This window comes from Neophocaena asiaeorientalis, unplaced genomic scaffold (genome assembly GCF_003031525.2).
Source record: "Neophocaena asiaeorientalis asiaeorientalis breed wild unplaced genomic scaffold, Neophocaena_asiaeorientalis_V1.1 scaffold320, whole genome shotgun sequence".
Classification (NCBI taxonomy): domain Eukaryota; kingdom Metazoa; phylum Chordata; class Mammalia; order Artiodactyla; family Phocoenidae; genus Neophocaena; species Neophocaena asiaeorientalis.
In genome coordinates this window covers 1,291,711-1,307,574 of record NW_020174826.1, presented here as the reverse complement: position 1 = coordinate 1,307,574, position 15,864 = coordinate 1,291,711, and the positions used below count along the sequence as shown (strand labels likewise).

Below are 15,864 nucleotides of genomic sequence, written 5' to 3'. Positions count from 1 at the left end.
ATATTGGCCTGTAGTTTTCTTTCCTTGTGACATCTTTGTCTAGTTTTGGTATCAGGGTGATGGTGGCCTCGTAGAATGAGTTTGGGAGTGTTCCTCCCTCTGCAGTATTTTGCAACAGTTTGAAAAGGATAGATGTTAGCTCTTCTGTAAATGTTTGATAGAATTCGCCTGTGAAGCCATCTGGTCCTGGGCTTTTGTTGCTTGGAGGATTATTAATCACAGTTTCAATTTCAGTGCTTGTGACTGGTCTGTTCATATTTTCTAGTTCTTCCTGGTTCAGTCTCTACTGGTTGTGCATAATTTACCAATGCTTGATTTGTGACCCAAGATATGATCTATCCTGTAGAATGTTCCATGATCACTTGAGAAGAATGTGTATTCTGGTTTTTTTTGGATGGAATGCCCTATAAATATCAATTAGGTCCATCTTGTTTAATGTATCATTTAAAGCTTGTGTTTCCTTACTTATTTTCATTTTGGATGATATGCCCATTGGTGAAAGTGGGGTGTTAAAGTCCCTTACTATGATTGTGTTGCTGTCGATTTCCCCTTTTATGGCTGTTAGTATTTGCCTTATGTATTGAGGTGCTCCTATGTTGGCTGCATAACTAGTTACAATTGTTATATCTTCTTCTCGGATTGTTCCCTTGATCATTATGTAGTGTCCTTCTTTGTCTCTTGTAATAGTCTTTGTTTTAATGTGTATTTTGTCTGATATGAGAATTGCTACTCCAGCTTTCTTTTGATTTCCGTTTGTATGGAATATCTTTTTCTTTGCCCTCACTTTCAGTCTGTATGTGTCCCTAGGTCTGAATTGGGTCTCCTGTTGACAGCATATATATGGGTCTTGTTTTAGTGTCCATTCAGCCTATCTATGTCTTTTGGTTGGAACATTTAATCCATTTAAATTTAAGGTAATTATTGATATGTATGCTCCTATTACCATTTTCTTAATTGTTTGGGGTTTATTATTGTAGGTCTTTTCCTTTTCTTGTGTTTCCTGCCTAGAGAAGTTCCTTTAGCATTTGTTCTAAAGCTGATTTGGTGGTGCTGAATTCTCTTAGCTTTTGCTTGTCTGTAAAGGTGTTTTGTTTTGTTTTTCTTTTTGCGGTACACAGGCCTCTCACTTCTGTGACCTCTCCCACTGCAGAGCACAGGCTCTGGTAGTGCAGGCCCAGTGGCCATGGCCCACAGGCCCAGCCACTCCACGGCACATGGGACCCTCCCGGACCGGGACACGAACCCGTGTTCCCTGTATCAGCAGGCAGACTCTCAACCACTGCACCACCACGGAAGCCCCTGTCTGTAAAGGTTTTAAGTTCTCCATCAAATCTGAATGAGATCCTTGCTGGTAGAGTAATCTTGGTTGTAGATTTTTCTCTTTCCACTTTAAATATATCCTGTCACTCCCTTCTGGCTTGCAGAGTTTCTTCTGAAAGATCAGCTGTTAACCTTATGGGGATTCCCTTATGTGTTATTTGTTGTTTTTTCCGTTGCTGCTTTTAATATTTTTCCTTTGTATTTAACTTTTGATAGTTTGATTAATATGTGTCTTGGTGTGTTTCTCCTTGGATTTATCCTGTATGGGACTCTCTGTGCTTCCTGGACTTGGTTAACTATTTCTTTTCCCATATTAGGGTAGTTTTCAACTATAATCTCTTCAAATATTTTCTCAGTCCCTTTCTTTTTCTCTTCTTCTTCTGGGACCCCAATAATTAGAATGTTGGGGCATTTAATGTTGTCCCACAGGTCTCCGAGACTGTCCTCAATTATTTTCCTTGTTTTTTCTTTCTTCTGCTTTGCAGTAGTTATTTCCACTATTTTTTCTTCCATGTCACTTATCCGTTCTTCTGCCACAGTTATTCTGCTATTGATCCCTTCTAGAGAATTTTTAATTTCATTTATTGTGTTGTTCATCATTGTTTTTTTGGTCTTTAGTTCTTCTAGGTCCTTGGTAAATGTTTCTTGTATTTTCTCCATTCTATTTCCAAGGTTTTGGATCATCTTTACTATCATTATTCTGAATTCTGTTTCAGGTAGACTGCGTATTTCCTCTTCATTTGTTAGGTCTGATGGGTTGTTGCCTTACTCCTTCATGCGCTGTGTGTTTCTCTCTCTTCTAATTTTGCTTAACTTACTGTGTTTGGGGTCTCCTTTTCACAGGCTGCAGGTTCATAGTTCCCATTGTTTTTGTTGTCTGTCCCCAGTGGCTAAGGTTGGTTCAATGGGTTGTGTAGGCTTCCTGGTGGAGGGGACTAGTGCCTGTGTTCTGGTGGATGAGGCTGGATATTGTCTTTCTGGTGGGCAGGTCCACGACTGGTGGTGTGTTTTGGGGTGTCTGTGGCCTTATTATGATTTTAGGCAGCCTCTGTGCTAATGGATGTGGTTTTGTTCTTGTCTTGCTAGTTGTTTGGTCTATGTTGTCCAGCACTGTAGCTTGCTGGTCATTGAGTGGAGCCGGGTCTTGACATTGAGATGGAGATCTCTTCTGGGAGATTTTCACTGTTTGATATTACGTGGAGCTGGGAGGTCTCTTGTGGAGCAGTGTCCTGAACTTGGCTCTCCCACCTCAGTGGCACAGCCCTGATGCCTGGCTGGAGCACCAAGGGCCTTTTCTCCACATGGCTCAGAATAAAAGAGAGGAAAGAAAGAAGAAAGAAAGAAAGAAAGAAAGAAAGAAAGAAAGAAAGAAAGAGAGAGAGAGAAAGAGAGAGAGAGGGAGGGAGGGAGGGAGGGAGGAAGAAAGAAAGAAAGATAAAAAATAAAATAATATAAAACTATTAAAATAAAAAATAATTATTAAGACAAAAAAATTTTTAATTAAAAAAAAGGGACAGACAGAACCCTAGGACAAATGGTAAAAGCAAAGCTATACAGACAAAATCACACACAGAAGCATACACATACACACTCACAAAAAGAGAAGAAGGGAAAAAAATATATATATCATTGCTCCCAAGGTCCACCTCCTCAATTTGGGATGATTCATTGTCTATTCAGGTATTCCACAGATGCAGGGTACATCTAGTTGCTTGTGGAGATTTAATCCACTGCTCCTGAGACTGCTGGGAGAGATTTCCCTTTCTTTTCTGTGTTTGCACAGTTCCCGGGGTTCAGCTTTGGATTTGGACCTACCTCTGCATGTAGGTCACCTGAGGGTGTCTGTTCTTCACACAGACAGTACAGGGTTAAAGTAGCAGCTGATTCAGGGCCTCTGGCCTGCTCAGGCTGGGGGGAGGGAGGGGTACGGATGCTGGGCAAGCTGCAGTGGCAGAAACCAGCATGATGTTGCACCAGCCTGAAGCGCACCATGCATACTACCGGGGAAGTTGTCCCTGGATCATGGTACCCTGGCAGTGGCAGGCTGCACAGGCTCCCAGGAGGGGAGGTGTGGATAATGACCTGTGCTACCACACAGGCTTCTTGGTGGCTGCAGCAGCAGGCTTAGCATCTCATGCCCATCTCTGGTGTCCGTGCTGATAGCCGCGGCTTGTGCCCATCTCTGGAGCTCCTTTAAGCATCTCTCTTAATCCCCTTTCCTCAGGCACCAGGAAATAAAGAGGCAAGAAAACGTCTCTTGCTTCTTCGGTACCTCTAGACTTTTTCCCAGACTCCCTCCCAGCTAGCTGTGGCACACTAGCACCCTTCAGGCTGTGTTCACCCAGCCAACCCCAGGCCTCTCCCTGGGATCCGACCGAATCCCAAGCCTCAGCTCCCAGCCCCCAACCGTCCCAGTGGGTGAGCAGACAAGCCTCTCAGGCTGGTGAGTGCAGGTCTGTACCGATCCTCTGAGCGGGAATCTCTCCACTCTGCCCTCCACACCCCTGTTGCTGCACTTTCCTCCATGGCTCTGAAGCTTCCCCCCTCCACCACCCACAGTCTCCACCCACGAAGGGGCTTCCTAGTGGGTGGAAAACTTTCCTCCTTCACAGCTCCCTCCCACTGGTGCAGGTCCCCTCCCTATTCTGTTGTCTTTTTTTTTTCTTTTGCCATACCCAGGTATGTGGGCAGTTTCTTGGCTTTTAGGAGGCCTGAGGTTTTCTGCCAGCGTTCAGTAGGTATTCTGTAGGAGTTGTTCCACATGTAGATGTATTTCTGATGTATTTGTGGGGAGGAAGGTGATCTCTGTTTCTTACTTTTCCGCCATCTTGAAGCTCTCTCTATTATTACTACTTTTAAATTTTGTTATTTTAATAACCTTATTTATTTTGTTATCTTAATTTTTTCTCTCTCTCTTTTTCCTGTGTTTTCTTCTGAGCTGTGTGGCTGACAGTGTCCTGATGCTCTGGCCTGATGTCAGGCCTGAGTTTCTGAGTGGGGAGAGTTGAGTTCAGGACATGGGACCACCAGAGACCTACTGGCCCCATGTGATATCAATCAGTGAGAGCTCTCCCAGAGATCTCCATCTCAACACTAAGCCCCAGCTCCACCCAACCACCAGCAAGCTCCAGTGCTGGACTCTTAATGCCAAACAACTAGCAAGATAGGAAAACAACAACACCCATTCACAGAGAGGTATCCTAAAATCATACAAAGTTCACAGACACCCAAAACACAACAGCAGACATGGTCCTTCCACCAGAAAGACAAGATCCAGCCCCACCCACCAGAACACAGACACCAGTGCCCTCCACCAGAAACTCTACACAAACCACTGAATCAACCTTTCCCACGGGGGGCAGACACCAAAAACATCTGGAACTACAAACCTGCAGGCTTTGAAAAGGAGACCCCCAAACAGAGTAAGTTAAACAAAATGGGAAGACAGAGAAATATGCATCAGATGAAGAAGCAAGGTAAAAACCCACCAGACCAAATAAATGAGGAGGAAATAGTCAGTCTACCTGAAAAAGAATTCAGATTAAGTATAGAGAAGAAGATCCAAAATCTTGGAAATAAAATGGAGAAAATACAAGAAACTTTTAACAAGGCCTAGAAGAACTAAAGAGCAAACAAACAATGATGAACAACAAAGTAAATGAAATTTTAAATTCTCTAGAAGGAATCAATAGCAGAATAAATAGGCAGAAGAACAGATAAATGACCTGGAGGATAAAATAGTGGAAATAAATACTGCAGAGCAGAATATAGGAAAAAGAATGAAAAGAATTGAGGACAGTCTCAGAGATGTCTGGGACAACATTAAATGCACCAATATTCAAATTATAGGGTTCCCAGAGAAGAAGAGAAAAAGAAAGGGACTGAAAAAATATTTGAATAGATTATACTTAACAACTTCCCTAACATGGGAAACAAAATAGTCAATCAATTCCAGGAAATGCAGAGAGTCCCCTATGGGATAAATTCATGGAGAAACATACCAAGACACATCTTAATCAAACTGTCAAAATTAAATTCAAAGAAAAAATGTAAAAGCAACAAATAACATACAAGGGAATCCCCATAAGGTTAACGGCTGATCTTTCAGCAAAAACGCTGCAAGCCAGAAGAGGGTGGAAGGACATATTTAAAATGATGAAAGGGAAAAACCTAAAACCAAGATTACTCTACCAGCAAGGATGTCATTCACATTCAACAGAGAAATTAAAACCTTTACAGCCAAGCAAAAGTTAAGAGAATTCAGCACCACCAAACCAGCTTTTCAACAAATGCTAAAGGAACTTCTCTAGACAGGAAACACAAGAGAAGGAAAAGACCTACAGAAACAAACCCAAAACAATTAAGAAATTGGTAATAGGAACATACATATAGATAATTACCTTAAATGTAAATGGATTAAATGCTCCAGCCGAAAGACATAGACCGGCTGAATGGATACAAAAACAAGACCTACATATATGCTGTCTACAAAAGACCCACATCAGACCTAGCGGTTCATACAAACTGAAAGTGAGGAGATGGAAAAAGGTATTCCATGCAATGGAAATCAAAAGAAATCTGGAGTAGCAATTCTCATATCAGACAAAATAGACTTTAAAATAAAGACCATTACAGGAGACAAAGAAGGACACTTCATAATGATCAAGGGATCATTCCAAGCAGAAGATACAATAATTGTAAATATTTATCCACCCAACATAGGAGTGCCTTAATACATAAGGCTAATGCTAACAGCCATAAAAGGAGAAATCGACAGTAACACAATCATAGTAGGAGACTTTAACACCCCACTTTCACCAATGCAAAGACCATCCAAAATGAAAATAAATAAGGAAACGCAAGCTTTAAATGAAACATTAAAAAAGATGGAGTTAATTGATATTTATAGGACATTCCATCCAAAAACAACATAATACACTTTTTTCTCAGTAGCTCATGGAACATTCTTTAGGATAGATCATATCTTGGGTCACAAATCAAGCCTTGGTAAATTTAAGAAAACTGAAATCGTATAAGTACCTTTTCTGACCACAACGCTATGAGACTAGATATCAATTATAGGGAAAAAAAGACTGTAAAAAGTATGAAAACATGGAGGTTAAACAATATGCTACTAAACAACCAAGAGATCTCTGAAGAAATCAGAAAGGAAATAAAAAAACATCTAGAAACAAATCACAATAGAAACACAATGACCCGAAATCTATTGGATGCAACAAGAGGGAAGTTTATAGCAATATAATCCTACGTCACGAAACAAGATAAATCTCAAATAAAAAACATAACCTTACACCTAAAGCAATTAGAGGAAGACTCACCAAAAAAAAAAAACACACAAAAAATAAAGTTATCAGAAGGAAATTAATCATAAAATCAGATCAGAAATAAATGAAAAAGAAATGAAGAAAACAGTAGCAAAGATCAATAAAACTAAAATCTGGTTCTTTGAGAAGAAAAACTCAATTGATAAACCATTAGCCAGGCTCATTAAGAAAAAAAAGAGAGAAGAATAAAATTAACAGAATTAGAAATGAAAAGGGAGAAGTAACAACTGACACTGCAGAAATACAAAGGATCATGAGAGAGTACTACAGGCGACTATATGGCAGTAAAATGGACAACCTGGAAGAAATAGACAAATTCTTAGAAAAGCACAACCTTCCGAGACTGAACCAGGAAGAATTAGAAAATATAAACAGACCAATCACAAGCACTGAAATTGAAACTGTGATTTAAAAATCTTCCAACAAACAAAAGCCCAGGACCAGATGACTTCACAGACGAATTCTATCAAACATTTGGAGAAGAGCTAACACTGATCCTTCACAAACTCTTCCAAAATATAGCAAAGGGAGGAACACTCCCAAACTCATTCTACGAGGCCACCATCACCCTGATACCAAAACCAGACAAAGATATCAAACAAAACAAACTATAGGTCAATATCACTGATGAACATAGATGCAAAAATCCTCAACAAAATACTAGTAAACAGAATCCAACAGCACACTAAAGGATCACACACCCTGATCAAGTGGAGTTTATCCCAGGAACGCAGGGATTCTTCAATATACACAAATCTATCAATCTGATACACCATATTAACAAATTTAAGAATAAAAACAATATGATATCTCAATAAATGCAGAAAAACTATCAACAAAATTCAACACCGATTTATGATAAAAACCCTCCATAAAGGTGGGCATAGAGGGAACTTACCTCAACATAATGAAGGCCATATATGACAAACCCACAGCCAACATCATTCTCAATGGTGAAAAACTGAAACCATTTCCACTAAGATCAGGAACAAGCCAAGGTAGCCCACTCTCATAGCTATTATGCAACATAGTTTTGGAAGTTTTAGTCACAGCAATCAGAGACAAAAAGAAATAAAAGGAATGCAAATTGGAAAAGAAGAAGTAAAACTGTCACTGCAGATGACATGATACTATACATAGAGAATCCCAAAGATGCTAGCAGAAAGCTACTAGAGCTAAACAATGAATTTGGTAAAGTAGCAGGATACAAAATTAATGCACAGAAATCTCTTGCTTTCCTATACACTAATGATGAAAAATCTGAAAGAGAAATTAAGGAAAGACTCCCATTTACCATTGCAACAAAAAGAACAAAATACCTAGGAATAAACCTACCTAAGGAGGCAGAAGACCTGTATGCAGAAAACTTACAGTTTATAGACACTGATGAAAGAAATTAAAGATGATACAAACAGATGGAGAGATATACCATGTTCTTGGATTGGAAGAATCAACATTGTGAAAGTGACTATACTACCCAAAGCAGTCTACAGATTCAGTGCAATCCCTATTAAAATACCAATGGCATTTTTCAAAGAACTAGAAGAAGAAAATTCACAGTTTGTATGGAAACACAAAAGACCCCAAGTACCCAAAGCAATCTTGAGAAAAAGAAACAGAGCTGGAGGAATCGGGCTCCCTGACTTCAGACTATATTACAAAGCTACAGTAATCAAGACAGTATGGTAGTGGCACAAAAACAGAAATATAGATCAATGGAACATGATAGAAAGCCCAGAGATAAACCCATGCACATATGGTCACCTTATCTTTGATAAAGGAGGCAAGAATATACAATGGAGAAAGATACCCTCTTCAATAAGTGGCGCTGGGATAACTGGACAGCTACATGTTAAAGAATACAAGTAGAACACTTCCTAACACCATACACAAAAATAAACTCAAAATGGATTAAAGACCTAAATGTAAGACCAGACACTATAAAACTCTTAGAGGAGAACACCGGCAGAACACTCTGTGACATAAATCACAGCAACATCCTTTTTGACCCACCTCCTAGAGAAATGGCAGGACTTGAATAAAGATGTAGACATAGAGGGTGGACTTGAGGACATGGTGAAGGGGAATGGGAAGCTGGAACGAAGTGAGAGAGTAGCATTGACATATATACACTACCAAATGTAAAATAGATAGCTAGAGGGAAGCAGCTGCATTGCATAGGGAGATCAGCACATTGCATAGGGAGATCAGCACATTGCTGGGATAGGGACGGTGGGAGTGAGATGCAAGAGGGAAGTGTGATGGGGATATAAGGGTATGTATAGCTGATTCACTCTTTTATACAGCAGAAACTAATACAACATTGTGAAGCAATTATACTCCAGTAAAGATGTTAACAAAAAAGTCAATATAATTTTAAACAAAGTTTTATCACATTCTGGTGCTTTTCAAAAACTGTTAACTTTTCTTGAGCACATTATTTTTGTATATATACACTAGAATCCCTTTTCATACAATAGGAGTTTACAAATCTAATATCTTTTTTTTTCCTTCTGTATCCTCATTAAACCTATGAATAATATTTTGTGAGTAAATTAATTCTACCATGCACTTTAATGTGTTTTGTGGGCTATTGCCAACTAATATGTCTGAGACTTTGAAAACATAGTCTTGCTTTGCAGTAGCTGTTAAGAGACTCCAACAAGAGCACACAAGGAAGGTTCTGATGTTTCTGAAGAATGCTTGGAACACAGTTGTAAATGTAGTAAATAGAGACAGAATAACATAAAACAAATTGGTTGTGTTTAAAACATTTCTTTGTCTCCAGTTATTTAAAAAGCTGATATTTCTTGAAATAAAAAGATCCAAGAAATCAGAGGTACACGCAACTGTAACGTAACGTCACTGGCAAATACTATTCAGTAAACCTGGATTAACCTTTCATAATTAGCACTTCTCAGCCCAAGAAATCCCTAATATTCCACCCTAATTCCATTGTAACAAAATCCCTATAAGGTAAGTCATAAAAGCAACACTAACCCCTTCCAAAGCAGAGAAACAAAAATGTAGCACTATTTTCTACCGTGAAAGAAAGTTCTGGGCTGGCCATTTACATTATAGGATCTCAGATTTCAGTAAGGATTAAAGTCTGTATATTTTAAACAAGAGACATATAGAAATATCATGAAGATATTAGGACCCCTTCCCTACTTCTCCCATACTCCATATACCACATCTTAACCTAGCCAGCATAGAAAAATATAAGGATTTTCTTTGGACCTCAGAAAGTCTACCTTAAATTACCCAAGATTCAAAAAGCTCCACTTGTCACAGTAGTCATAAAATGCAGGCAGATTATCTGGGCCCCTTTATAAGTTTATTTCTTTGTGTACATATCTGAGGAAAAGAGGGGAAAGAAGTGCCTTGTTTGGATTGCAAAGTAAATTTAATTTTTCCAAATCATATTCACATCCATGTATATACGTAAATGAACCATTTAGCTATGGCTATATAGCAAACCACCCAAAACGGAATGGCTTAAACCACAATTCTGCATGTAGGCAATTTAGGGCGAGGTCATCTTGGTGGTCTCAGCTGGTTCCCTTTTGGCGTCTGTAATCAGCTGCATGCCAGCTTTACTGATCTTAGCTGGGCTTTCTCATGTCTAGGACCTCAGCTAGGATGAATCCACTGACTCAGCTTTGTTCTATGTGGTTTTAATCCTCCAGCATAGGAGTTGGCAAAACTACAGCTCACTGCCTGTCTTTATATATAAGGTTTCACTGGAATAGAGCCATACCCATTTGTTTATTTATTGCCTATGTTTGCTTTCACAATAAAACAGGGAAGTTGAGTAGTTGTGACAGGAACCATATGGCCTTCAAAGCCTAAAACCTTTACTATCTGGCCCTTTACATAAAATGTTTGCTTGGGGCTTCCCTGGTGGCGCAGTGGTTGAGAGTCCGCCTGCCGATGCAGGGGACATGGGTTCGTGCCCCGTTCCGGAAGGATCCCACATGCTGCGGAGCCGCTGAGCCTGCGCATCCGGAACCTGTGCTCCGCATCGAAAAAAAAAAAAAAAAAAAAAAAAAAAAAGTTTGCTGACCCCTGCTCTAGCAGGGCTCATTTACATGACAATGTCAGAGATCCAAGCAAAAGGGTGGAAACTCACAAGGTCTGTTGGGGCCTAAATTTGAAACCACCACAGTGCCACTTCTGCCATGTTCTGTTGGCCAAAGCAAGTTAGAAGTCCAGCCCAGATCCAAGAAAAGGGGAAATAGAATCCATGTCTAGATGGAGAAGTAAAAAGTCACATTTCAAAGGGCATGGGTTCAGGGAGCAGTGAAGGACTCTGGTCATATTTATAACCTGCCTCACTAGATCACATAACAATTGCCTTCAGACTAAAAGAATTGTGATGGAATAGGTGGATATATTTATAATATTTCATTAGGAAAGCCCATAAGAATCATGTGAGTCACTGTTCATCAAATACCTGACCTGTAGATTTTTGTCAAAAGGATGTATCCATAATTATTTTGGTAGAGATTATCTTTAGCACAAAGTGAGAGAGTGGCATGGACATATATACACTACCAAATGTAAAATAGATAGCTAGTGGGAAGCAGCCGCATAGCACATGGAGATCAGCTCGGTGCTTTGTGACCACCTAGAGGGGTGGGATAGGGAGGGTGGGAGGGAGGGAGATGTAAGAGGGAAGAGATATGGGAACATATGTATATGTATATGTATAACTGATTCACTTTGTTATAAAGCAGAAACTAACACACCACTGTAAAGCAATTATACTCCAATAAAGATGTTACAGAAAACAAAAACAAACAAACAAAAAAAAACCTAGGCCCTGGAAGAGTCAGATAGAAGGCTGATTGTTCATTATACAACCTTAGGAGATAGTTATTGACTTTGATTCCTGATCCTGAAGGGAAATAAGATAACGCTCAATTAAAATTACTGAACTCATTTAGGTGACTAGGTTATGGAAACAAATAGACCCAAGATGTAGGATGATTCCAATGCAATAAAAGTTTTCCTAGTAAATAGTCCACACAATGATTCAGGGACACAGACTTCTCTCACCTATGGGCCTGCCAGTCCTAAGGCAGGTCTTCATCTTACTAGCAGAAAAGAAAAAGAGAAGGTGGAGGAGGCTCACATCTTTCCTGAAAGTCTTGGCTCAAAAGTAGTACACAGTACTTCTGCTCATATTCTGTTGGTGAGAACTTGTCGGTTGGCTACACCTAACTGCAAGGGATAATGGAATTTGTATGTCTAACTCTATATCTAGAAAGAAGAAAGAAATGGATTTTGATGAACAGTTTGGAGTCTGTGCCATAGTCTACCTTCTGGTCATCAGGTGTTCATTTGCAACTTTCTTTTCACATTTATAGAACACATTACCTTCACAAGGGAGACCGCCCAAAGTCTCCTCCAGTTACTGCTTCTAGCTCAAATCCAGGATCCCTGGATGATGTTTAGTCTTATCTGTAAGGTCAGGATGTAGCCCTTTAAGGTCTGAAATGCCCAACCTCTGCACACACACAGATAAAATATACAATGATAAAACTAGGCCAGGATAAATGCCATAAAACTGCCACTCAGAAAATAGATGAATAGGAAATACACAACATTCACAGGTTAGTTGCAACGATGAATTCATGCTGGGAAGGTATTTTAATGAAGGAAGTTCCACTATTAGACACCAGATCTCCATTCTGAGATCTGGTTAATGAAGGAAGTTCCACTATTAGACACCAGATCTCCATTCTGAGATCTGGTTAATGAAGGAAGTTCCACTATTAGACACCAGATCTCCATTCTGAGATCTGGTTAATGAAGGAAGTTCCACTATTAGACACCAGATCTCCATTCTAAGAGGACCCCTGTTTTCTGTTCTTCTTTAAGAGTTTCTTCTTGGTCCATTATCATCCATGACCACACCTGAATCAGCCCATTGTGGAACATTACCTTTCTTGGGGGTTATGCAGTATTCACAGCCTGCCTCCAGCTCATATGAGTTTGGGGGCCCAAAATTATTTTAAGCCTTAAATAGTCAAAGGATTTTAACACAAGGATCAAAATTTATTTGGCAATACAGTTGGTCAAAATTTTAGTAGAATTCTGATCAATTTACATACAATAAGTTTCATGGGCCATACCTAAAATTACTTCTTAGACACAGTGTTCAAGACTTGTTTATTTCTTTGCTAAAACCTATGAAGACAAGAATTCTATCTTAATCCATCACTGTATACTAGAATCCAGCATTTACTAATTCCCTGTAGGAACACAAAGTAGGAACATTTGTTCAATATAAAAAGTGCCTAACATAATACCTACAATATAATTAGTGTTCATCCAATGGTAGCTGTTGAAGCTCATTGGAATTGGAGATAGCAAACTAGGGGCTTAATTCTAGCTCTACTTCTACATAGCTGGGTAAGATCATGCAAGTTAGTTTCCTCATATTCTAAATCTTTCTCACATTATTGTTGTTGCTTTGCACTTTTATAATTCACCTCCAATCCTTGTTGTTTTTGCACTTTTATGATTCACTACCAACAAGTGATGAGGAAAGGACTAATCTTGAGATCAAAATACCATGAGAAGCCCATAGGCATATCTTTAGGAAAGTATTCAAACGACAGGTGCTATAAGGATAATAGGATTTGTTACAAGAATCAGTTGTCATCCAACCCAGCATGATCCATTAAACACAGGCTTCATCTAATGCCATGAGATTTGAGTGGGGCCTATTATAGGTGGTTAATTGTTTGAGAACCCTGTGATGGTTTATGTAGCTTTGGAAATGCGTCAGTGAACACATATTTTTTGAAATTTGGTTGTTTGTAATGAAATTCATAATATGTCTAATATCACAAAATAGCCAAGGAGAAGCTGGAGCTGTGCACTGTGTACAATAAAACTTCTCTTTAAAATTTGGTGAGTGACTTTAGGTCAGTGATTCCAACCCTGGCTGCACACTAAAGTCATTTGGAGAGGTTTTTATGAATACCAGTGCGTGAACCTCACTCCAGAGATTCTGATATAAATGCAATTTTAAAACCTCCCCAGTGATTCTGATGGAGAACCACTGCTTTTAAAAGGGAAATATGTCATCATGAAGGACACCTTTTTTAGTGCCTGTTACTAGAGGCAAGAAAATATCCTGCCTATACTACAGCTTTTATACAGTGTTATTACTTGGACTAGTCATGGGCTTTTTAGTCATTTTTAGATGAAAAATTGTTTGTTTTGTGAGGAGGGATGGGATGAGCAGTAGGGGGTTGGCTTAGGGAGGCTCCATGATAGTCAACAAAGTAACACTTGCCCCTTCCTCTGCAGCACATCATGCTTGTGCAGCGTCAGATGTCTGTGATAGAAGAGGACTTGGAAGAATTCCAACTTGCTCTGAAACACTACGTGGAGAGCGCTTCCTCCCAAAGTGGTTGCTTGCGGTAAGTGCTCCTGTGCATGTGTCTTAGATGAAGGTGGGGTCTGGAGGACTGGTATTTGAGAATCTTCATCTAAAGTTATGCTGGTCATTCTAGCCCTCAGGGTGATGCAGAATTTGCTATCTCCAATTCCAATGAGCTGTTTTCTCTTTTATCCTTGGACTCTGTGTGGATTTGAGCATTAAGAGCACCAAGGGAAGTCAAATAGACTGAAATTCCTCCTTTTGCATCCAGGCAGACTCACACTCTGATTTAAATCATCTCTGGTATATGAGGCCTCAACTCTAATGCATCTAGCTCTGATTGCTACCTTGAGAGTGCGCCCTATGGCCTAATAACCACTATTTCAGCCATTCATTATGAAATTGCACCATCTCTGAAGTCTTGATGGCAGGACTTTGTCATTTAAAAAAAAAAAGTTATTTCCATGGCCACTCCAGCTCAGGCTTCTGTTATCTCAGGCTACTAAAATATACTAACTATACCTCATCTTCAGTTTCTCTACTCCAAGTAGTCCGAGAAACAACTACTACAATTATAATTTCCCGGAAACAATTATCATAGAATTCTCTTACTCAGAAACCTGCAATAACTATCTAATGAGTAGCTTATCAAATGCCAGAAGTTTATCCTGACCCTACAATTATACTACCAACAGACCCCAGAGATCCATAGCACTGCTACCATTTGTTCTCCCTCACCTGAACACTATGCCTCAACAGTGCCCAGCTGCATATTGCCTTTCCAGCATAATCTATTGTCTTACTGCTGTGCCTTCGATCTGGCCACTCTCCTTCCCAGAAGTGTGCACCCAGCTTCAGGTCTCTGCCAGACCATGCTCTACCTTAATGCCAAAGATCAAACTCACCTGCTCCTGGAAAACTGCCACAACCAAATCCACCCCTACCTTAGGAGCTTGTTTAAATTGTATTTCACAATACTCTTAGAACATTGGGAAAGCTTTTTAGCACATGTGTGCATGCATGTATGTGCACATAGAAACACATACTTTATGTCTCTTTGGTGTTCCTCCCAGTAATTACTAGTTATATTTTATGCGCACTCTGGCAGAATACTTCTGCAGCTAAGAAGTCTGGCTCTGGAATTAAACATGGGTTGTATTAACTCAGTGGGTTTGGGAAAGAGAAAAACAAATACCGTATGCTAACACATATATATGGAATCTAAAAAAAAAAAAAGGTTCTGAAGAACGTAGGGGCAGGACAGGAATAAAGATGCAGATGTAGAGAATAGACTTGACACAGGGAAGGGGAAGGGGAAGTTGGGATGAAGTGAGAGAGTAGCATTGACATATATACACTACCAAATGTAAAATAGATAGCTAGTGGGATGCAGCCTCATAGCACAGGGAGATCAGCTCGTGCTTGTGACCACCAGAGGGATGGGATAGGGAGGGTGGGAGGGAGATGCAAGAGGGAGGGGATATGGGGGTATATGTATACATATAGCTGATTCACTTTGTTATATAGCAGCAGCTAACACAACATTGTAAAGCAATTTTACTCCAACGAAGATGTTAAAAAAAAAGTTACTGAAAAACCCAAGCAGAGCAATTGTGTGACCCATGTATAACACACACACACACACACACACACACACACACACACACACATTTTTTGATTCCTCTTTTCACATATTTTGTAATCATGAAGGCTTATTTAATCCCTGTGTTTGGCACGGGGAGGTACCAACTGAATACATGTGATGCACACAGTGTATTCTCAGAACCATGCATGACTTTG

At 39.7% G+C, this 15,864-nt stretch overlaps 1 protein-coding gene across 1 annotated transcript in view; it reads left to right on the top strand.

Annotated features, from left to right (window-relative positions):
• NECAB1 (N-terminal EF-hand calcium binding protein 1) overlaps positions 1-15,864 on the top strand; it is a 282,518-nt gene that overhangs the window by 256,678 nt on the left and 9,976 nt on the right. The window contains exon 10 of the mRNA XM_024760421.1: positions 13,992-14,104. Coding sequence (XP_024616189.1) covers positions 13,992-14,104 — 113 coding nt within the window. The remainder of the gene's footprint in view (positions 1-13,991; positions 14,105-15,864) is intronic.